At 39.6% G+C, this 25,569-nt stretch overlaps 1 protein-coding gene and 1 pseudogene across 1 annotated transcript in view; one reads left to right on the forward strand and one right to left on the reverse strand.

Moving 5' to 3' along the window:
• Positions 1 to 365: 365 nt before the first annotated feature.
• The window catches only part of LOC128703015 (synaptic vesicle membrane protein VAT-1 homolog), a 113,084-nt gene continuing 87,880 nt past the window's right edge, over positions 366 to 25,569 (reverse strand). Inside the window, exons 6-7 of the mRNA XM_053797566.2 lie at positions 11,302 to 11,431; positions 366 to 6,726 (exon numbers count right to left, since the gene is read on the reverse strand). Coding sequence (XP_053653541.2) covers positions 6,533 to 6,726; positions 11,302 to 11,431 — 324 coding nt within the window. The 3' untranslated portion in view covers positions 366 to 6,532. The remainder of the gene's footprint in view (positions 6,727 to 11,301; positions 11,432 to 25,569) is intronic.
• LOC138853706 (5S ribosomal RNA) lies at positions 7,916 to 8,034 on the forward strand (annotated as a pseudogene).

Raw genomic sequence — 25,569 nt, forward strand, 5'->3', positions numbered from 1 at the left:
GGTGCTTTTTTGTTCCTTCCCTGTTGAGAGCCTATATACAGAGGTGAACATTCCATCTTTGCAAGATCAGCGTGATGCCCATTGTCTCCATTATTTTGTCTCATCTCGTTACCGTCATGATCCTTCTACATATAGGATGGTAGCAGATGTTAGTGGAAGTCCTTTGTTTGATTGCCACTCCTCTTTATTAAGTGCTTATAATCTTCGTATTCATTCTTTCTTGGCTTACCTTTATTTAGCCCCCCTCTATGTCCATCTAGTATTTAACTTTTCTCTTCCCCCTTTGGAAGTTACAATGATTCATGTCTGTTCTTCCCCAGTTCTGTGTATGAAAGCTCAATTATCTATTATAGCTTATCGATCCCTTTTTTTTTTTTTTTTTTTTTTTTTTTTAATCATTTCCAATCTCATTCTGATGTCATTACAGTATACACCGATAGTTCTAAATCCTCTGAAAGTATCGAGCTTGCAGCAGTTTTCCAGACAGTAAACTCAGCTAGCATTTTCACAGCTGAGTTCTGTGCATTTCTCGTGAAGGTTATAGGTGTAACAATGTTGGTAGAATTACCGACAATATGTTAAGTAAAGGACACAAGTGCAACTAATGTGATATCTTATTGTGGCAACATTTTGCTCTCCAGGAGATTTATCAAGCTGTTATGGCTTGATAAAGCTCCTGGAGAGCAAAACAGTGCCACAATAAGATGTCACATTAGTTGCACTGGTGTCCTTTTACCTAACATGGCTAAAGGTATTGCATCCCTGACTACCTCAACATTCACAATAGTTTCAGACTCCTTTAGTATTTTACAGGCTATCCAAAATTTTTATGCTACTCATGCCATTGTTCTTTGTATACAACTTTGGTTGCATCACACTTCTAGTAAACACAGACATCTTTTTCTGCTGGGTCCCTTGACATAAAGATAGACTGCTGCATGGTAAGCTATTCATGACCCTCATTTCAAATAGGAGTATTCCATTCTCAGACTATTTTACAGTAATCTCTAGACAACTTTGCAATTGTTGGCAACAATGGTGGCCTGAATTGGTCCACAATAAATTGCATTCTGTCAATTATTATAATCAAAAAGAAGCGCTAAGCCACAAGGACTATGCATTCTGTCAAACCTTGTTTGAATTTCTGGTCATCCTCTTAATGCTGTCATGTTTAGGAGACTACTCTCTCCTGCTTATGTAACACACACACACTCATCTTACTCATTGGTACCTCAGGAGAAATGCTCAGCACCACTCAGAGAATTATCAAGTTTCTTTGTTAGTTCACCATTTTGTAATAGTGGCCATACAGAATTTACTTACCGTGTCATCACTGCCCTGACGCACTTACTTTATCTGACCTCGCTGATAGCCCCACCTTTGATGCAGACTCCCTCTGACTTATTGTTAGCAACTGCTTTATTACACCAACTTTGAATTTAATTTTCCTTTAGCACTCCCCACTACCCTTGTTAACTCTGCCTCTTGCATACTCCTAACCCTCACTGGTCTCTGAGCTTCACATATTTCATCTTTAGTACATCCCGCCCTGCAGTGCTGTATGACCCTTGTGGGTTTAGCACTTATCTTTGATTGTAATACCAATCCAGTCAGCAATACAACTTTGTATTCTGGGTCAAAAACTGTTGAGCACAGAGGCATATTCCAGCATCTTCATCATTCCCATTCTGTTCTGGATTTTCTACACATGCTGTTGAAATGCATTATACATAATAAAAATAAGATTAACAAAAGTACTGATGGGAACAGCCTAAATGACAATAATGGTAACTTCCCATTTTTTTTTTACGACCAAACAAGTTAGGTAAGGTATGACAAGTGATAGAAGCAATCTTGTAATATTCATGATTTCATGAAGAAATCATAAGTTCTTGGTTACTTAATCGATGTAATAAATACAGTGGTCCCTCGTTTTTTGTAATTAATCCGTTCCTGGAGGAGCTACTATAAACTAAATTTTCGATTTGCGAATCAATTTTCCCCATAAGAAATAATGTAAATACAATTAATCCGTTCCTGACACCCAGAAGTATTAAAACAAAATTTTTTTACATGAAATATACATGTAGTACATAAACAATACAATGGGAAATGATTAATGAAACATTAACAGCATAACACTTACCTTTATTGGAGATGCTTCTTAGTGAATGGGAGACTGGAGGAGGAGAGAGATTGGATTGTTTACAGTTTGGAAGGGGAATCCCCTTCCAGCAACACCTCAGGTACCAATTGCTTCTCTGGGGTTGCTTCTCTTCTCTGTTTCTTAATGCCACTAGGACCACCTTGAGAGTCACTCTAGTCCTGTCTCGCAAAGTAACTGTGGAGAGAGCTCTGTTTCTGGCGTCTCTTTAACACTTCCCTAAAATGGCCCAAGACTTTCTCACTGTACATATTTCTCACCTTCTTTACCACAGGCTTGGCACTAAGAGCTTTCTTTGGAGCCATGGTAGCTTAATTAGTACTTGCAAGCACTAAAATGAGTGGAATATTATGAAATATTTCGTAGGAGCACTTGAGGGGACCTTCACTCACTGGTAAACAATGCCAGACTGGCTGGGTAGGGAGGCCTCCCTGGCTCACACCGTGTGTACACGTCCCGGACGAACTACTATTCGCGAGTCAACCTATGAAAAGTGAGTCCATGTTTATACGAAAATACCCCTATGATTGGTGAAATTTACGATTGCCGAAAACTACGAAAAGCGAGGGACCACTGTATATGAATTATTGTTTCTCAGATTCAATACAAAAACTTATCACTACTCATTATTATTATTATATTCATGAGGAAGCACTAACCCTATAAAAGGTGTACTTTCTTATTAAATTATTGAGGATCAGTCCTGTAATACAGTGGACCCCCGGTATACGATATTAATCCGTTCCTGAGAGCTCATCGTATGCCAAAATTATCGGAAGGCGAATTAATTTTCCCCATAAGAAATAATGGAAATCAAATTAATCCGTGCAAGACACCCAAAAGTACCATGAAAAAAAAAGTTTTACCACGTGAAATATTAAGTTTAATACACACAAACTGAAGAAGACATGCACAGTTAGTAGTAATCAACTAAAATAGAATACATGACACTTACCTTTAATGAAGATCTGGTGATGATTGATGGGATGGGAGGAGGGGAGAGTGTCGAACTTATTTATTGTTTAGAAGTGGAATCCCCTTCCATTAGGACTTGAGGTAGCAAGTCCTTTTCTGGGGTTACTTCCCTTCTTCTTTTAATGCCACTAGGACCAGCTTGAGAGTCACTGGACCTCTGTCGCACAACAAATCTGTCCATGGACCTCTGTACCTCCCGTTCCTTAACGATTTGTCTAAAATGGGGCACAACATTGTCATTGTAATAGTCACCAACACGGCTTGCAATAGCTGTGTTAGGGTGATTTTCATCCATAAAGGTTTGCACTTCAACCCACTTTGCACACATTTCCTTAATTTCTGAAATAGGCACAATGGATTCCACAACTGGCATAGGCTTCTCAGGGTTAGCCCCAAACCCTTCAAAATCTTTCTTAATTTCCATACTAATTCTCACCCTTTTTATCACAGGGTTGGCACTAGAAGCTTTCTTGGGGCCCATGGTGACTTATTTTGCAGAAACAAGCACCAAAAACACTGTGATAATATGGAATGTACCGAATGTATGCTTAGATGTGAGCACACTGGGTGGCTTGTAAACACTGGCACTCATGTGGACGCGTCCCGGACGAATCACACGTGGCAGGTTTTTTAACGAGCGGCGAGGCAAAATTTTGGCATTAAAATGTATCAAATACTGAATTTAACATATATCGATGCCATTGAATACCAGAGGTCCACTGTACTACGGTTTTGAAGCCTGAGCCGGTCCTGTAGTTCTCTGGCATGAGCTCAGCTCAATAAGATGAGTTGTGAGCAATAAATTTGGGCCTAGATGCAGAAATATTCAATTTTTGTCGATAATCCAGAGTACACAAATTATGTCACTCATCCAATACATGTCCAACTGGTCGGTCTAATATGTATCCATAAATTCGTTGACATTACTTATACAATTTTTACAATACCGCAATAGTCTGCATAACAATAAATCTTTTATTTTTTGTGTGAATAAAAATTCAAAGTGGAAAGGGAGCATAATATAGGAGACCTGAGAATATGACTAATGAACAGAGGAAACATTGTTTTAGTGCCAGGAATGTCTACATTGTTTATTCTAGGCCCTATTTTTAAATTGGCTATTTTTTTATTTTTTTAAACTGGTCAAATTACCAATTTCTGGTCACTTTATTAGGTAGTTGAATTAGGTAAATGGGCAGTTTCTTGTACTCAATCAATAGAATAGAAGGAATACTAGTGAAATAGCTATGAGTTTGGTCAACTGAAACAATGGAATTGGCCAAAAATAGGGCTCAAAATGGTCAAAATCAACAAAATCGTTGATGCATAAATATTGCCGACCGCTAACTTTGCAAGAGCATAATTCCATAAGTTTTCCATGAAATTACATACTTTTGGTTTCATTACCTTCAGAAAAATATTCCCTATCATTTCCTAAGAAAAAAATTTTTTTTTTTTAATTCTCCGAGAGGAAGCTTCAGATCAGGAGTTCCAACCCTAAAAGGGTTACACTACAAATCAATTGCATGTACTGTATATGCTGCACATGCTTTTCATGTGTATTTTTCAGTTAGGGTACAGTAATACTAATTTAATTTGATGTAATATTTTATGTTTATGGAAAATGCTAAACTCATAAAGGTCATTTAACAAAACAGGGCAGAAGCAAGAGAGATGGCAGGGAAGAGATGTGGTGTAAAAAATTCAAGGGGGGAGGCTTGATGTAGAAAATCAGTGTCAGTTAAGATATGAAAATGAATCTGCACCAAAGAGAAGGCAGCAAAAGCAAGTAGTATGTCAAAATATCAAAGAAGGCATTAGAAATTCGACTGGCATGTTCTCTGACAAACGAGTACTCAGTCAAGAGATAGTGGACTGTCAAGGCAACCTGACAATCCATGCAAAGAGCCACTCGGCATCCTTTAATTGATGTTATTGGTACCAATATCCCATCATGGGTTCATTAACCTTTTTAAATTTAAATTACTGCATTAATAACAAAACTGCAGCTTCTGTACTATATTTGTAATTTACCGTAGCTTTTTGCCTTTTTTCCTTATATTGTATAAATTTTGACCATTCTAAAATGCCATGAAATGTAAAGTTGTATATAAGTTCTCAATAAAAGAATTTAAATTAGAGGTTCCTGTATATCCATATAAATGAGATTTACACATATGAGGCACTTTAATTAAATAAAAAAATATTTTGAATACCAAAGGTTACAATAGGAATCCCTTGTGGGCTTAGTGCTTAGTTTTGATTGTAATAATAATATGCTAGGAATTCTAAATGCGGAATGCATCTGTAGTTCACGAACTGCTTATGTATAATACCACAAAAATTATATGAAATTTCTGTTACACAGCATTCTTCTGTGTAACAAATGCTACACAATGCTTCCCCATATTATTAATAGGAATCTCCAAATTAGATTCTCACCAAGGGAAAAGTGTTAAAATGGTGAGAATTTTTCTTTGTCAAAATTTCAGCCTTGAGCCTAGTAATTTTTTCACAAATAAATCCAGTAATGCTTTTTAACACACCAGCCATTTCCTACCGAAGTAGGGTGACCCAAAAGAGGAAATGCATTCACCATTATTCATGTAATCTCTTACTTGCCAGAAGCATGATGATATCATTGCAGATGGTCATCTGAATTGCAACATCCCCACTCCATTTTTCAGAGCATAAGCATTACACTTCCCACCTTCAGGACTCTAATCCAGCTAACCAGTTCCCCTGAATCCCTTCATAAATGCTACCTAGCTCACACTCACAAAGCCTTAAAAATTACTTGTCTCCACACACTCCAATGTAAGATGCTTACATGAGCTTGCTTGTTCCTCAAACCTCTAGCAAGTTCCAGAGACATGAACAATATTGACAAATCAACATATACTCTTGATTCTGGAGTCACAATCATATATTAAGGAAGAGAGGAGGGTACAATGTGTATGTAGCTCGTTTGTCTAGAGGTTTTGTAAACCATATAACCAGTGGTGGTTATATGATTATATGCCTGCACTCTTAATGAGGGATGAGTGATATATGCACGCTCCTGGAAACACAGTAAATGAGTCATGGTGAATGTTCCCTCACAGTTTTGGTCATCTTACCTTGGTGGAAGTCAGCCAATGTTAAAAATATATTTCTTATACTCACCTGTTTGTTTCACAAGTCCTCCAAATGACCCATAGAGGTTTAGCACTTTTGTGACAATGATAATTGTAATAATCAAGTGTTTTGCACAGCACAAAAATTCTAAACATTAACTTGGCTATTACATGAAAAGAACATTTTTTTTTTTTTAAATTTATGCAGTTTTTCGATTCTTTACTATTACTTTTAAGTTATACAACAAACCTGTGTAAATACTACAAGCAATGGATTTTATGGCCTAATAATTACTTTACCAATATTTTTCCTTTCAACAAGTTGCTTGTATGCTTCTGCAATTTGATCAAATTGCCACACTGAATCAATGCATGGCTGCAACTTTCCCACTCTGATCATTTCCAAGATTTTTTCCCATGTCTGACGGAAAATTGCAGGGTCTTTTTTTCGTAGCTCGTTCAAATTGAATCCTGTAACAATTGCACAATTAGAGTAATGATAACATAATTTTAAGATTACATATATTATGTAAAAAAATGAGAAAAAAGAGATAAAAAAAAAAAAGACTGGGAATTGTAAAAAAAAAATTTTAAATCTTATACTAGCTTTTTGCAAAACTGCAGTATAAGATTTAAAATTTGATTGAAATTAGGAAGAAATTATCACTTTTTGGTAACAGAGGCATAAATGTACATAGTACATTTTATTTATACCAATTTTTTCAGTGTCTAGCACTATGTACATTACTCTTGTTACAATAATATCTGCATTACAAGGTGTTTTAATACTCAAAATGTGCAGAGAAGCACTGCAAGCCATCGCCCCAACTGAAATATTCACTTTAAATTGATATATAATTTTTCCTTATTTTTATTGATCGTTTTTTTATCTTCTAACACTATGTACAAAGAAATGTTACGATATTACCATTGTTTCAAGGTGTGATACTCCTTAAAACAAGAAAATGTAACATTTGTTTACAATGAAGCATATAAGTGAACAGTATCTAGATAAGGATACAGAGGTTTTCGTTTCATTTATGGATTTGGAAAAGGCATATGATAGGGTGCAAAGGGAAACAATGTGGCAGATGTTGCATGTGTATAAAATAGGTGGTAGGTTAATGAAAGCAGTTAAGAGTTTTTACAAGGATAGTGAAGCTCAGGTTAGAGAATGTAGGAGAGAGGAAGATTATTTCCCAGTAAAAGTAGGTCTTAGACAGGGATGTATAATGTCACCAAGGTTGTTCAATATATTTATAGATGGGGTTGTAATAGAAGTGAATGCTCAGGTAATGGGAAGAGGTGTTGGGTTACAAGATAAAGTGAGAGTTGTCTGAGTTGCTTTTTACTGATGACACTGCACTTTTGAGAGATTCTGAAGAAAGGAATATATGAGAGTACAGTGGTACAAACACCCTTATAATGGTGTGAAACATGGGTTGTGAATGTTGCAGCAAGGTGGAGGTTGGATGCAGCAGAGATGTCGTGTCTGAGATCAATGTGGTGCGAGTATTATGCAGAAAATCTAGCCTGGAGATTAGGAGGTACGGGTTACTAAAACTATCAAGAGGGCTGAGGAGGGGTTGTTAAGGTGGTTCACACATATAGAGAGGATGGAACAAAACAGAACGATTTGGATTGCATAAAAACCTGTAGTGTCAACGGCCATACCACACTGAACTCACCACTTCTCGTCCAACCAGCGTAGTTAAGCAACATTGGGTTTGGTTCGTACTTGGATGGGTGACTGCCTGGAAACACCAAATACTGTTGGCATAAATCTTTTCTCCATGGGGAAGTGGAACAGAATTCTTCCTCCATAAGCCATGAGTGTCGTAAGAGGTGATGAAAATGACGGGAACAAGGAGCTAGTAACTCCTTCTATATAAATTACTAAATTTAAAAAGAGAAACTTTTGTTTTTCTTTTTGGGCCACCCTGCCTTGGTGGTATATGGCCATTCGTTAAAAAAAAAATAATCTGCAGTGAAAGGAAGGTAGGGTAGGGGTCATCCTTGGAAAGGTTGGAGGGAGGGGGGCTAAAGGTGATTCTGTGTGTGAGGAGCTTGGACTTCCAACAAGAGTGCTTGAGTGTGTTGGATATTATTATTATTATTATAATCAAGGGGAAGCGCTAAACCCGTAGGATTATACAGCGCCTGGGGGGGAATGTGGAAGGCATTCAGGCTTAATTTGGGGAACTGGAGCACAGATCCAATTCCCTAAATCAAGAGCCCCTCACCAACATCAAGGAACCTTCCCTGAGGGGAGTGTGTTGGATATTAGTGAGTGAAAGGCAAATGTTTTTTAATGACTTGACATGCAGTTGGAATGTGAGCAAAGTAATATATATTTATGAAGGGATTCAGGGAAACTGGTTAGCCAAATCTGAGTCCTGGAGGTGGAAAGTACAGTGCCTGCACTCTGAAGGAGGGGATGGGGGGTGGAGATATATTGCAGTTTTTTAACTGTAGTATCATGATGCCTCTGGTAAGACAGTGATGGAGTGAGTGATAATAAAAGTGTTTCTTCTTTTTCAGGTCACCCTGCCCTAGTAGGAAACAGTAAACATGTTACAAAAATAAATCTACATAGTTATTTGTCTGAATTCTCTTGTTAGTGTCATAAAATTGTAATAAATTTTAAACAAATTAGGCATTTTCCTGTCAGTTCCACACTTTTTCAAGTGTGAAAGTCCTCAAAACATGGAAATATGTCACATTATTTACTACTGGGTGATCCTGTGAAAATTCTTCCAGTACAGTATCAACAAGATGAGGATTTCAACATGTGTGCAACACCTGGATATCTTTACCTGAAAATGTTTCATGACAGTAGGTAAATGGTGCATATGTAGAATTCCTCAAAAAAAAATCTACATACTATGGTGTCCTTTTTGACTGAATTCCATTATAAGTATCATGAAACTGTAATAAATTTGGAACACATAAGGCATCTGTTTGGTGGGATACGGTTGGTCTGTTGAAAGAAGGAGGCATCTGTCTACCAGGAACAAACATTTTTCAAGACATGATAGTCCTTGAAACTCTTGCCCACCTCTCTTGATAGATTCACCAGTCTTCACTTTCATTCTGCCCTCTTCTTATCTAAACTAGACTACAATGACCACCTATATTCTTCAGCCTCCAACATTACTCTTTCTAAACCTGAGCCCATTCATCATTACAAGTTATGTTTATATCTCACTGCTTTCCATTTTTCCCCAGTTGAGAGCCTCTATGCAGTGGCAAACACCCCTTCTTTGCAAAATCAGTGTGATGTCCACAGTCTCCATTATTTTGTCCATTCTCATGACCCTCACAATCCTTCTGTTTATAGGACAGTAACAGATGTTAATAAGGCATCTTTGTTGAATCCCCTTTCATCTCTGTATTCACTCTCCCATGGCTTTCCTTAATTTACCTCCCCTCTATGTTCACCCTGCATCTTACTTTTCTCTCCCTCCTTAGAAAATCCTGACTGTATTCATATTTGCTCTTCCCCACTTCCATGTGCAAAAGTACACTTTCCTGCTATAACTTAAGAACATACGAAAGGAGCACTGCAGAATGCCTACTGGCCTATGCAAGGCAAGTCCAAGTCACCTTTGGCCCAAGCTACTAGCTGAAGCCAGTCAGGTCCAAGTCACATCTACTTAGCCCTTAAACGGTCCAAACATATACTATATACGTTTTCTCACGTAATGCCCCAAACGTATATATACGTTTCATCTGTCATTCATTCAACATTGGCATGATAGGTCTGAGTCGCCTAGACATGAGAGAATGGGTGTGCGCACTCAGTGTGTGCCATATGAAAAAAATTGGGGATGCCTGGGTACCACATGCTTTTTTTTCCTATAAAAAAAAAACTTTTTTTTTTTTCTCAAAATATTCGGGGCGCTACGCGAGAGAACATATATATATACGTTTGGACCATTTAGGTCTAGGTTTAGGATGGAGCCCCACATCTGACCCACTAGTGCAAACCAGTCAGATCCAACTCTCACCCACCCACACCCACTCATGTATTTGTCTAACCTATTTTTAAAGCTACACAAGGTTTTAGCTTCAATGACAGTACTTGGGAGTTTGTTCCACTCATCCACAACTCTATTACCAAACCTGTGCTTTCCTATATCCACTTTGTTTGCATGTGTTGATATCTACCTTGTCATTCATAGTTTTGACGGATTCTTACTGTGCATTACAGGTTATCCAGAAATTCAACTCGCCTCATCCTGTCATCCTTCACATTCAACTTTGGTTATACTGCATTTCTAGTAAATGCAAAAAAAATAAGTTTTTGCTGGGTTCCTGGACAACTGTATGTTCAAGGTAATGAACAAGCAGCCATAGCCACTCGATCAGCTGTTCATGACCTCCCAGTTTCCCACTGGGGTATTCCTTACTCAGATTATTTTACAGCAATCTCTTGACAACTTTGCAACTGATGGAAACAATGCAGGTCTGAGTTGGCCCACTACAAAACTGTTTTCTGCCAAACAACGTTCATTTTCTGACCATCTTCCAGCTGCAGTTATGTTTGGGAGACTGTACTCTCCTGTCTATGTTTCAGCCACATGCACCTCGCTCATGGATACCTCATGAAAAAAAAACGGCACTGCACTGCGAGGACTGTCAGGCTGCAATGTCAGTTCAATATCTCTTATTAAATTGTCCAGCCTATCAGCAGGCACGCATAATTTATTTCCAACATCTCTGCCATCCCAACACACTAACTCTAAGCTCCTTGCTAAGCATTTCGCCTTTGATGAAGACTCTCTGACTTTGACAGAAACTGATTGCACCAACTGTGATTTTACTTTTTCTCTTGCACTTTCCCCTACCCCCACTAACTCCTGCTCTCACACACATGGGCCCATACAATGCCTGGTAAATGCAAGCTAATCAGGTTTGATTCATGGAAATGGAAGCTAACTCCAATTCCTTGCATCAAAAGCCCCTCATCACCATAAAGGTACTTCCCCTGAAGGGTACACTGCAATATAAACCAACAAATTATTAATCATCAATCATACATACCTGCAACAGCATAGTTGTTCATGATGAGAGAGTATGGAGAAACATTTTTTGTAGTCCACCAGGTTTTGAAGACACACCACAAACTACGATGTTCACTTCCTAACATTCCACGAGCACCAATCAGCACCACCTATACATAAAAGTGTAAAATTATTATTATATTCAGGGTAAGTGCTAAACTCAAAGTCATTAAGTGGTGAGGTCAAGTCTGGTGAGGTCAGGTATTAGTGGGTGCAGGGAGTGGGGGTAAGGTGACAGGTTTATTATCCTTATTATACGAATTGTGGAAAATGTGGGCAATAGGTGCAACCAACATATACAGTAGTCTCCCCGATATCTGCAGGGGATATGTTCCAAGACCTGCCGTGGATACCCAAAACTGTGGATAGTAGCAAACCCTACATATAAGTCGTTTTTCATTTACATACATACATGTACCCATGATAAAAGTTTAATTGATAAATTACAAACAATAAGTCGAGAATCAGCACTTTTTCACTAATGGAAAGCACTTCACAGCTTCTCTTAACCCTTAAACGGTCTAAACAAATCGACGTTCAAATTCGTAGTGCTACAAAAGTAGATCTACTTTTTTTAACATATTTTCAAATGTAACAAAAAAAAATGTAGATAAAAGTTTTTTTTACACGTTTTCAAATGTAAAACAAAAAAGAAGATCTACATTTTTTTACATACTTTCAGATGTTGAAAAAACATATATATACGTTTGGACTATTTAAGATTTAAGGGTTAAGCTTTGAAGAACTTCTATCATCACTACTTTTGTAGTGATGACTTTTCAGGCCATGGCAAACTGTGGAAACCAAATCTGCAGATACAGAGGTTCTACTGTACATTCCCATGTTTATGGTGAAGTTGATTACTGCTGCTTCCAAAACCATTTAGCAAAACAGTAAAATTTACATGTTAGTTGGATCTATTTTTCCCCCTATGTCCCCTGCTCTCACTAATACCTGACTTCACCAGACATGATGTCACAATTTAATGACCTCACATGTGGACTGCTCTAGCAATTTAATGACCCTGTGTGTGACCTGTCTTTCTTCAAACCTGACTTCATGGTGCTCATTTGCCTTATCAGTTATTTTAAAAAAAGTGGATACATCAACATGATAATTACAGTGGGAAGAAAAGCTAGCTATGTTTGGCTGTTATATTCCATCACACAGGGTGGCACTCATACAAGGTGTTGAAATCTGTCAGCTTGAAATGGAAGACCACAGTGAGGCAATGAGGATATCAAGCATTCCAGCAAGAATTTATTGACTACAGCAGCTTCAAAGGTTTCCTTCCAGCATAACTGGAGCTACTCTCACTAGGAAACTGTCATTTCTCTGGAAAGCCTATTCCATACACAGGAGAAATGGAATTTTTATGAAGATAGTATCTCCATTAACCAAGAGTGGGGGCAAGAGAAAGTGTACACAGGAGGCAGAGGAAAGAAAAAGAGTGGAGGAATAGAAATAAGGATGTCATAGGATATCCAACCTCCCAGCATACATAAGGGAGATTACAAATAGATCCCTGGCTGTCTTCAAGGAGGTGCTGGACAGGCACCTAAAGTCAGTACCTAACCAGCTGGGCTGTGGTTCATATGTCAGTTTGTGTGCAGCCAGCAGTAACAACCTAGTTGATCAGGCTCTCATCCACCACGGGGCCTGGCTACAGACCGGGCAGTGGAGGCATTGATCCCCGAAACCCTCTCCAGGTATTCCCCACCCCCCACCCACACCCACACATATATACTGTATGTGAGAGAAAGATAAATAGAAAGAAAAAGAGAGAAAGAAAGAAAAAGACACACATCCATAATCTACAACAAGAACACATCCCTCACTGGCAGTATATGACAAAGCATACAGATCAGCCTTGGTTCAGCTTTAATTGTAGAGGCTGCTACTGCTAAGTACAAGGCTTGGGGAAGGTATAAGAGACATCCCACTACTTATAACAGGAACCTGCACAGGAAAGCCTGTAGGCAAATGAGTGAAGTTCAAAAGTGGGCCATCTCTAAATGGGAGGATGACACAATAAGAAAGCTGGCATCAGGAAGAATGGGCTCCAAAACCTGGTTGTCCTTGGTCAAGGACAAACAAGGTTATCTGCCTGATTAACTTATTCCACCTCTAAATCGACAGGATGGGACCCCCTCTACTAGTAATCAAGAGAAAGCTGACGTCTTTACTGGACACTTTGCTGCCAACATGCAAGTTCCTGATCCAACAAGGGGCCCTCCTTGGCTAGCTGCAAGAACTGTGTCAAAGTTGTCAGTGGTGACAATAAGGCAGGAGGAGGTGCATCTCCTTAAATTGCAGGACCAAATAAAGGCTGTGGGCCCAGACAAGTTGAGCCCAAGAATGCTGAGCAGATATGCAGACCAGCTAGTAGCACCTCTAACTCATATCTATCAGCACTGCCTAGCAGTGTAAATGGCCTTCTCTGTGGAAAGGGGGAAATGTAGTCCTCTTTCACAAAAAGAAGAGCAAAGCAGAAATCAGCAACTACAGACAGTGTCACCTCTGTCAATCGTTGGCAAGATCCTCGAGACAATAATCTCACATCAAATGACAGTTTTTTAACTATCACTCACTTCTTTGTGACTGCTAATATGGCTTCAGAAAAGGTTTCTCTGCTGCTGATCTGTTGTTAAACCTCTCCACTAAGTGGCACCAGTCACTGGATGAATCTAAAGTCAGCTGTGTAGTAGCACTGAACACTGCTGGTGCTTTTGACCCAGTATGGCACCAGAGACTCTTAGCAAAACTACAAGAACTAGGAATTGCAAGCTCTACTATATGTCTCCTCAGTGATTACCTTCAAGGTAGCTCTCTAAGTGTAGTTCTCGATGGGACAGAGTCAGCAAGACATCTCACTGAGGCAAGTGTTCCAAAGGTAAGCATGCTTGGTCCATTGTTATGGAATGTATACTTCAATGACCATCTCATCCCAGAATCCCATGCATATGCAGATGACTGCTCTCTGACATTTACTTATCCAAGAGAAGAAATGCCAGCTGCTCTAAGCTACATCAATCAGCTAAAAGTTATATCAGCCTGGGGAAACTGATAAATATAAAGATTTTATTTCTTTGTAAAGGTTACAATGTGTAATTACAAATCTGGGTTTAACCCTTTGAGGGTTTCGGACGTACTAGTACGGCTTACGACCCAGGGTTTTTGATGTACTAGTACGCCTAAATTCTAGCGTCCTCAAATCTAGTGGGAGAAAGCTGGTAGGCCTTCATATGAAAGAATGGGTCTATGTGGTCAGTGTGCACATTCTAAGAAAAATCCTGCAGCACACAGTGCATAATGAGAAAAAACTTTGACCGTTTTTTTGAATAAAACAGCGACTTTGCACTGTATTTTTGTATGGTATTTATTGTTGTATTCTAGTTTTCTTGGTCTCATTTTATAGAATGGAAGACATATTACAGAAATTGAGATGATTGTGACTGGTTTTACAATGAAAGGTACCTTGAAATTGAGCTCAAAGTAGCAGAAATGTTCGATTTTTACCAAATTTCAAAAGTAAACAAATCGTGCCAAGCGTCCAATACACGTCAACTGGTGAGTCTAATATTCTTTCACAAGTGCGCCAATAATATTTATACCATTTTTTACACTAATGCAGTAGTCTGCATAACAGTAAATCTTATATTTTTTGAGAATAAAAATTCCAAGTGGAAAGCAAAAGAATATAAGAGGGGCCTTGAGACGTGACTAATGACCAGAGGAAATGTCATTTTAGTGCCAGGAATGTCTTTCTTGTTTATTCTGGACCCTATTCGGAAATTAGCATTTTTTGAAATTTGTGTGAAATTGGCAAAATTGCTAAATTCTGACCACTGTACTGGATAGTTGAATTTCATAAATGGGAGGTTTCTTGCACCCATTCGATAGAAAAAATGGAGTTCTAGCGAAATATTCATGTTTTTTGTCGACTAGTACAGTGGAATTGGCCGAAAATGGGGCTCAAAGTGGGCAAAATCGCCGATGCATAAACATCGCCGAGACCGCTAACTTTGCGAGAGCATAATTCCATAAGTTTTCCATCAAATTTCAAACTTTTGGTGTCCTTATGATCGGGAAAAGATTCTCTATCTTTTCATAAGAGAATTTTTTTTTTTTTTTAAATTTGGCCGACCCTGAGAACGAGTTTCGGAGAGGGCCTGTCGACCCTCAAAGGGTTAATAAGTACAAAGAAAGCCACTATCATGCCGGGGCATTTCAGGAAGACTAATCCTAGTACGTACATAATAACTACTTAAATCTAGACAAGATAATAGTGGTTAACTTTATTAAAATTTATTTAATCTTAATACTAATGTGAGGTAGTCAAGGTGGAGTTTTATAAGAATAATCTTGAAGTTGCACATAAAAACAATATTACAATTAATGGTTCAAGCAGTAATATTTCATGGATTGGCAATTGCTTAATAGACTAGAGATCACATAATATAATAACTGATTAAAAGTTGTTTTGGTTGGTTTGGTTAGTATTGAGAGATGAGATGATTTTTAAACAACGTCCTAAATTTATAAGTAGTCAGGGGATCCTTTACCAGTTTAGGAAGTGAGTTCCATATCTTCGGGCCTTTATGTGCATTGCATTTTTGCAGAGTGTGAGACTGACACTAGGATTGTCGAAGAGTGCTTTATGCCTTGTATTGTGACTATGCATTTTGTTGTAGCTATCAAGGAGAAGTTTAAGTGGAGGGTTTATATTGGAGTTTAATGTTCTGTATATGTAGTAGGCACAATAATATGAGAGTATGTCTCATATATTTAGCAAGTTCAGGTTTCTGAATAGTGGTGCAGTGTGCTGTCTAGCACAGAAGCTGGTAATCATCAACACAGCAGCTTTTTGTTGGGTTATTAAAGGTTTAAGGTGGCTGGCTGTGGTTGATCCCCAGGCACAAATACCATAGGTAAGGTAGGGATATATTAAAGAGTGGTATAGGGGGTACATAGTATCATATTTTGGAAAGAATGCCTACTGATTTGGAAATTTTCTTGGATATATGTTGGATGTGGGTATGAAATTTAAGATTAAAGTCAAGGAGAAAACCTAGAAATTTACCCTCAGTGTATCTTGAAATAGTGAAACCATTTATCTGCATAAGAAAGCAAATGACAGGTAACATTTGCTCCTGAGAAAACAAATGATAATGGTCTCTAGGCACTGTGATGGCAATAATGGAGCAGTAGTGCACTATGATGGTAATGCCAGAGCAGTAGTAAGTACAAATGGGAGAGTGTAGGTACCTGGGAATGAAGTCGATATCCTTGGGGTTAAACTCAACTCCAAACTGACCATGAAGAACTAAGTTGTAAATCTTGCAAACAAGGTGGCCAGGAAGCTTACATCACTTCAACGTATATTGCATCTGCTCGACAGTAGAGGCTGCAAGATTCTGTATGAAGCACAAGTACACTCACACCCCAAGAATGCTCCACTTTCTTGGATTGCCTGCCCCTTATCTCATCTGCGACTTCTTGACAGAGTAGGGAACGGAGTAGAAAACCTCATCTCTTCCCTGGACTCAGCCTGGATAGATCTGTCATTTCAGCAGAGCCTTCAACACCGGAGGGATGCAGGCAGCCTTACTGTTATGTGCAAGGCCAATATTGTACAAGTACCACACTTGGCTGTACTCCGAGGACAGTGAGATGTGAGTTTCCACATAAGACAGGCAGCAAGCATTAACTTCACTCTGACTATACATTTCTCTAGAACATCGCTACATCTGAGATCATTTATTCCTAGAATGACTCGAGTCTGGAACATGTTTGTACAGCACAATGATATCATCAAAAGAAAGTCAGTTGATCAAATGAAATTGCTGGCCCACAGATGGCTCCAAATTCATCCTGTTCCTTATTTGTATTTCTAAAAACAATAAAAAAGGCTTTTAAATGAGCTGATGTAGGTAAAACCTCCTAGCTTGTAAATAAAGTTAGGAATCCTTAACCTAACCTTGATAAAAAAGAGAGAGAGAGAGAAATGTACTTACCTAATTCACCTAATTGTGGTTGCAGGGGTTGAGACTCAGCTCCTGGCCCCACCTCTTCACCGAGTGCTACTAGGTCCTCTCTCTCCCTGCTCCATGAGCTTTATCATACATCATCTTAAAGCTATGTATGGTTCCTGCCTCCACTACCTCACTTGCTAGGCTATTCCACTTCCTGACTACTCTATGACTGAAGAAATGCTTCCTAACATCCCTGTGACTCATCTGGGTCTTCAACTTCCAATTGTGACCCCTTGTTTCTGTGTCCCCTCTCTGGAACATCCTGTCTCTGTCCACCTTGTCTATTCTACACAGTATTTTGTATGTCGTTATCATTGTCTCCCCTAACCCTCCTGTCCTCCAGTGTCGTCAGGCCAATTTCCCTCAACCTTTCTTCATAGGACATTCCCCTTAGCTCTGGAACTAACCTTGTTGCAAACCTCTGTGCTTTCTCTACTTTCTTGATATGCTTGATCAAGTGCAGGTTCCAAACAGGTGCTGCATACTCCAGTATGGGCCTGACGTACACAGTGTACAGTATCTTGAATGATTCCTTACTAAGGTATCGGAACGTTGTTCTCAGGTTTCCCAGGCGCCCATATGCTGAAGCAGTTATCTGGTTGATGTGTGCTTACAGAGACGTGCTTGGTGTTATACTCACCCCAAGATCTTTCTCCTTGAGCGAGGTTTGCAGTCTTTGGCCACCTAGCCTATACTCCATCTGCGGTCTTCTGTGCCCTTCCCTGATCTTCATGACTTTGCATTTGGCAGGGTTAAATTCAAGAAGCCAGTTGCTGGACCAGGTGTCCAGTCTGTCCAGGTCTCTCAAAAGTCCTGCCTGATCCTCATCTGATTTAATTATCTTCATTAACTTCACATCATCTGCAAACAGGGACACTCCTGAGTCTAACCCTTCCATCATGTCATTCACATATACCAAAAATAGCACTGATCCTAGGACCGACCCCTGTGGGACCCCGCTTGTCACAGGTGCCCACTGTGATACTTCATCACATACCATGACTCGTTATTACCTCCCTGTCAGGTGTTCTCTGATCCATTGCAGTGCCCTTCCTGTTATACGCGCCTGATCCTCTAGCTCCTGCACTAATCTCTTGTGAGGAACTGTGTCAAAGGCCTTCTTGCAGTCCAAGAAGATGCAATCAACCCACCCCCTCTCTCTCATGTCTTACTTCTGTTACTTTGTCATAAAACTCCAGAAGGTTTGTGACACAGGATTTTCCTTCCATAAATCCGTGCTGGTTGGCGTTTATACTCTTGTTCCGTTTCAGGTGCTCCACCACTCTCCTCCTGATAATCTTCTCTATGACTTTGCATATTATGCACATCAGTGACACAGGTCTATAGTTTAGTGCCTCTTTTCTGTCTCTCTTTTTAAAAATGGAAGCTACATTTGCTGCCTTCCATACCTCAGGTAGTTGCCCAGTTTCAAGGGATTTGTTGAAAATTGTGGTTAGTGGCACACACAGCATATCTGCTCCCTCTCTAAGGACCCATTGCCATGTGCATGCATATATACATACATTAGTAGATAACAATTCAGGCAGTGTATTTGCTGGTTTTTAAGTAGGTACTTGATACAGCCCAGTCTTGGGTGAAATATGTCAGCTTTTGCCATTGTCTACCTATAGGGGGTTCATGATCCAAGGAAGTGAACTTAGTCTTCCCTACCTTGGGTCAATTCACCCCTCTTATATAATTTTACCTATTGCATTAACACCATTATCAAAACCTTTTAAGCTGTAAAAAATTAACAATCTGTACATCGGTAAAGAATTTTTATCTCTGAGACGCAAATGTTCTGGCACTGAATTTTTTTTTTTTTTTTAACAAGTCAGCCGTCTCCCACAGAGGCAGGGTGACCCAAAAAGAAAGAAAATCCCCAAAAAGAAAATACTTTCATCATCATTCACGACTTTCACTTCACTCACACATAATCACTGTTTTTGCAGAGGAGCTCAGAATACAACAGATTAGAAGCATATATGTATGAAGATACACAACATATCCCTCCAAACTGCCAATATCCCAAACCCCTCCTTTAGAGTGCAGGCATTGTACTTCTCATTTCCAGGACTCAAATCCGGCTATATAAAAATAACCGGTTTCCCTGAATCCCTTCACTAAATATCACCCTGCTCACACTCCAACAGCTCGTCAGGTCCCAAATACCATTCGTCGCCATTCACTCCTATCTAACACGCTCACGCACGCTTGCTGGAAGTCCAAGCCCCTCACCCACAAAACTTCCTTTACCCCCTCCCTCCAAACTTTTTGAAGACGACCCCTACCCTGCCTTCCTTCCCCTACAGATTTATACATTCTCCATGTCATTCTATTTGATCCATTCTCTCTAAATGGCCAAACCACCTCAACAACCCCTCTTCAGCCCTCTAATACTTTTATTAACTACACACCCTCTCCTAATTTCCACACTCCGAATTTTCTGCATAATATTTACACCACACATTGCCCTTAGACAGGACATCTCCACTGCCTCCAACCGTCTCCTCGCTGGAGTATTTACAACCCAAGCTTCACACCCATATAAGAGTGTTGGTACCACCATACTTTCATACATTCCCTTCTTGGCCTCCATAGATAACGTTCTTTGTCTCCACATATACCTCAATGCACCACTCACCCTTTTTCCTTCATCAATTCTATGATTAACCTCATCCCTCATAAATCCATCCGCTGACACGTCAACTCCCAAATATCTGAAAACATTCACTTCTTCCATACTCCTTCTCTCCAATTTGATATCCAATTTTTCTTTATCTAAATCATTTGATACCCTCATCACCTTACTCTTTTCTATGTTCAGTTTCAACTTTCTACCTTTACACACTCTCCCAAACATGTCCACTAACCTTTGCAATTTTTCTTTAGAATCTCCCATAAGCACAGTATCATCAGCAAAAAGTAACTGTGTCAATTCCCATTTTGTATTTGAGTCCCCATAATTTAATCCCACCCCTCTCCCGAACACCCTAGCATTTACTTCTTTTACAACCCCATCTAAAAATATATTAAACAACCATGGTGACATTACACATTCCTGTCTAAGGCTTACTTTTACCAGGAAGTAGTCTCTCTCTACACACCCTAACCTGAGCCTCACTATCCTCATAAAAACTCTTTACAGCATTTAGTAACTTACCACCTATTCCATATACTCGCAACATCTGCCACATTGCTCTCCTATCCACTCTATCATATTCCTTTTCTAATTCCATAAATGAAATAAAAACTTCCCTACCTTTATCTAAATACTGTTCACATATATGCTTCAATGTAAACACTTGATCTACACATCCCCTACCCACTCTGAAACCTCCTTGCTCATCTGCAATCCTACATTCTGTCTTACCTCTAATACTTTCAATAATAACCCTACCGTACACTTTTCTTGGTATACTCAGTAAACTAATTCCTCTATAATTTTTACAATCTCTTTTGTTCCCCTTCCCTTTATATAAAGGAACTATACATGCTCTCTGCCAATCCCTAGGTACCTTTCCCTCTTTCATACATTTAATAAACAAAATTACCAACCACTCTAACACTATATCCCCCCCCCCCCTGCTTTTAACATTTCTGTCATGATCCCATCAGTTCCGTCTGCTTTACCCCCTTCATTCTACGTAATGCCTCACACACCTCCCCCACACTCACATCCTGTTCTTCTTCACTACTAAAAGATGGTATACCTCCCTGGCCAATGCATGAAATTGCCGCCTCCCTTTCTTCGTCGACATTTAAAAGTCCCTCAAAATATTCCCACCATCTACCCAATACCTCCATCTCCCAATCTACTAACTCCCCTACTTTGTTTTTAACTGACAAAACTATTTGTTCCCTAGGCATTATTAACTTGTTTAACTCACTCCAAATTTTTTTCTTATTTTCATTAAAATTTCTTGACAGTGCCTCTCCCACTCTATCATCTGTTCTCCTTTTGCACTCTCTTAGCACTTTCTTCACCTTTTACTCTGCATATACTCTGCCCTTCTTATAACACTTCTGCTTTGTAAAAACCTCTCTTTTATCACACCCTTTACTTCATCATTCCACCAATCACTCCTCTTTCCTCCTGCACCCACCCTCTTATAACCACAAACTTCTACCCCACATTCTAATACTGCATTTTTAAAACTATTCCAACTCTCTTCAACCCCCCCCCCCCCCCCCCCCACTACTCATACTTGCACTAGCCCACCTTTCTGCCAATAGTTGCTTATATCTCACCAGAACTTCCTCCTCCCTTAGTTTATACACTTTCACCTCTCTCTTACTTGTTGTTGCCATTTTCGTCTTGTCCCATCTACCTCTTACTCTAACTGTAGCTACAACTAAATAATGATCCAATATATCAGTTGCCCCTCTATAAACACGTACATCCTGGAGCCTACCCATCAACCTTTTATCTACCAATACATAATCTAACAAACTACTTTCATTACATGCTATATCATACCTTGTTTTTTATTTTTATTTATTATCACACTGGCCGATTCCCACCAAGGCAGGGTGGCCCGAAAAAGAAAAACTTTCACCATCATTCACTCCATCACTGTCTTGCCAGAAGGGTGCTTTACACTACAGTTTTTAAACTGCAACATTAACACCCCTCCTTCAGAGTGCAGGCACTGTACTTCCCATCTCCAGGACTCAAGTCCGGCCTGCCGGTTTCCCTGAATCCCTTCATAAATGTTACTTTGCTCACACTCCAACAGCACGTCAAGTATTAAAAACAATTTGTCTCCATTCACTCCTATCAAACACGCTCACACATGCCTGCTGGAAGTCCAAGCCCCTCGCACACAAAACCTCCTTTACCCCCTCCCTCCAACCCTTCCTAGGCCGACCCCTACCCCGCCTTCCTTCCACTACAGACTGACACACTCTTGAAGTCATTCTGTTTCGCTCCATTCTCTCTACATGTCCGAACCACCTCAACAACCCTTCCTCAGCCCTCTGGACAACAGTTTTGGTAATCCCGCACCTCCTCCTAACTTCCAAACTACGAATTCTCTGCATTATATTCACACCACACATTGCCCTCAGACACGACATCTCCACTGCCTCCAGCCTTCTCCTCGCTGCAACATTCATCACCCACGCTTCACACCCATATAAGAGCGTTGGTAAAACTATACTCTCATACATTCCCCTCTTTGCCTCCAAGGACAAAGTTCTTTGTCTCCACAGACTCCTAAGTGCACCACTCACTCTTTTTCCCTCATCAATTCTATGATTCACCTCATCTTTCATAGACCCATCCGCTGACACGTCCACTCCCAAATATCTGAATACGTTCACCTCCTCCATACTCTCTCCCTCCAATCTGATATTCAATCTTTCATCACCTAATCTTTTTGTTATCCTCATAACCTTACTCTTTCCTGTATTCACCTTTAATTTTCTTCTTTTGCACACCCTACCAAATTCATCCACCAATCTCTGCAACTTCTCTTCAGAATCTCCCAAGAGCACAGTGTCATCAGCAAAGAGCAGCTGTGACAACTCCCACTTTGTGTGTGATTCTTTATCTTTTAACTCCACGCCTCTTGCCAAGACCCTCGCATTTACTTCTCTTACAACCCCATCTATAAATATATTAAACAACCACGGTGACATCACACATCCTTGTCTAAGGCCTACTTTTACTGGGAAAAAATTTCCCTCTTTCCTACATACTCTAACTTGAGCCTCACTATCCTCGTAAAAACTCTTCACTGCTTTCAGTAACCTACCTCCTACACCATACACTTGCAACATCTGCCACATTGCCCCCCTATCCACCCTGTCATACGCCTTTTCCAAATCCATAAATGCCACAAAGACCTCTTTAGCCTTATCTAAATACTGTTCACTTATATGTTTCACTGTAAACACCTGGTCCACACACCCCCTACCTTTCCTAAAGCCTCCTTGTTCATCTGCTATCCTATTCTCCGTCTTACTCTTAATTCTTTCAATTATAACTCTACCATACACTTTACCAGGTACACTCAACAGACTTATCCCCCTATAATTTTTGCACTCTCTTTTATCCCCTTTGCCTTTATACAAAGGAACTATGCACGCTCTCTGCCAATCCCTAGGTACCTTACCCTCTTCCATACATTTATTAAATAATTGCACCAACCACTCCAAAACTATATCCCCACCTGCTTTTAACATTTCTATCTTTATCCCATCAATCCCGGCTGCCTTGCCCCCTTTCATTTTACCTACTGCCTCACGAACTTCCCCCACACTCACAACTGGCTCTTCCTCACTCCTACAAGATGTTATTCCTCCTTGCCCTATACACGAAATCACAGCTTCCCTATCTTCATCAACATTTAACAATTCCTCAAAATATTCCCTCCATCTTCCCAATACCTCTAACTCTCCATTTAATAACTCTCCTCTCCTATTTTTAACTGACAAATCCATTTGTTCTCTAGGCTTTCTTAACTTGTTAATCTCACTCCAAAACTTTTTCTTATTTTCAACAAAATTTGTTGATAACATCTCACCCACTCTCTCATTTGCTCTCTTTTTACATTGCTTCACCACTCTCTTAACTTCTCTCTTTTTCTCCATATACTCTTCCCTCCTTGCATCACTTCTACTTTGTAAAAACTTCTCATATGCTAACTTTTTCTCCCTTACTACTCTCTTTACATCATCATTCCACCAATCGCTCCTCTTCCCTCCTGCACCCACTTTCCTGTAACCACAAACTTCTGCTGAACACTCTAACACTACATTTTTAAACCTACCCCATACCTCTTCGACCCCATTGCCTATGCTCTCATTAGCCCATCTATCCTCCAATAGCTGTTTATATCTTACCCTAACTGCCTCCTCTTTTAGTTTATAAACCTTCACCTCTCTCTTCCCTGATGCTTCTATTCTCCTTGTATCCCATCTACCTTTTACTCTCAGTATATCTACAACTAGAAAGTGATCTGATATATCTGTGGCCCCTCTATAAACATGTACATCCTGAAGTCTACTCAACAGTCTTTTATCTACCAATACATAATCCAACAAACTACTGTCATTTCGCCCTACATCATATCGTGTATACTTATTTATCCTCTTTTTCTTAAAATATGTATTACCTATAACTAAACCCCTTTCTATACAAAGTTCAATCAAAGGGCTCCCATTATCATTTACACCTGGCACCCCAAACTTACCTACCACACCCTCTCTAAAAGTTTCTCCTACTTTAGCATTCAAGTCCCCTACCACAATTACTCTCTCACTTGTTTCAAAGGCTCCTATACATTCACTTAACATCTCCCAAAATCTCTCTCTCTCCTCTGCATTCCTCTCTTCTCCAGGTGCATACACGCTTATTATGACCCACTTCTCGCATCCAACCTTTACTTTAATCCACATAATTCTTGAATTTACACATTCATATTCTCTTTTCTCCTTCCATAACTGATCATTTAACATTACTGCTACCCCTTCCTTTGCTCTAACTCTCTCAGATACTCCAGATTTAATCCCATTTATTTCCCCCCACTGAAACTCTCCTACCCCCTTCAGCTTTGTTTCGCTTAGGGCCAGGACATCCAACTTCTTTTCATTCATAACATCAGCAATCATCTGTTTCTTGTCATCCGCACTACATCCACGCACATTTAAGCAACCCAGTTTTATAAAGTTTTTCTTCTTCTCTTTTTTAGTAATTGTATACAGGAGAAGGGGTTACTAGCCCATTGCTCCCGGCATTTTAGTCGCCTCATACGACACGCATGGCTTACGGAGGAAAGATTCTTTTCCACTTCCCCATGGACAATAGAAGAAATAAAAAAGAACAAGAGCTATTTAGAAAAAGGAGGAAAACCTAGATGTATGTATATATATATATCCATGTGCGTGTCTGTGAAGTGTGACCAAAGTGTAAGTAGGAGTAGCAAGATATCCCTGTTATCTTAGCGTGTTTATGAGACAGAAAAAGAAAACCAGCAATCCTACCATCATGCAAAACAGTTACAGGTTTTTGTTTAACAGTCATCTGGCAGGACGGTAGTACTTCCCTGGGTGGTTGCTGTCTACCAACCTACTACCTATTTATTTATCCTCCTTTTCATAAAATATGCATTACTTATTACCAAACCTCTTTCTACACACAGCTCAGTTAAAGGTTCCCCATTTTCATTTACCCCTGGCACCCGGAATTTACCTACTACTTCCCTCCA

This window comes from Cherax quadricarinatus, chromosome 37 (assembly GCF_038502225.1).
Source record: "Cherax quadricarinatus isolate ZL_2023a chromosome 37, ASM3850222v1, whole genome shotgun sequence".
Classification (NCBI taxonomy): Eukaryota; Metazoa; Arthropoda; class Malacostraca; order Decapoda; family Parastacidae; genus Cherax; species Cherax quadricarinatus.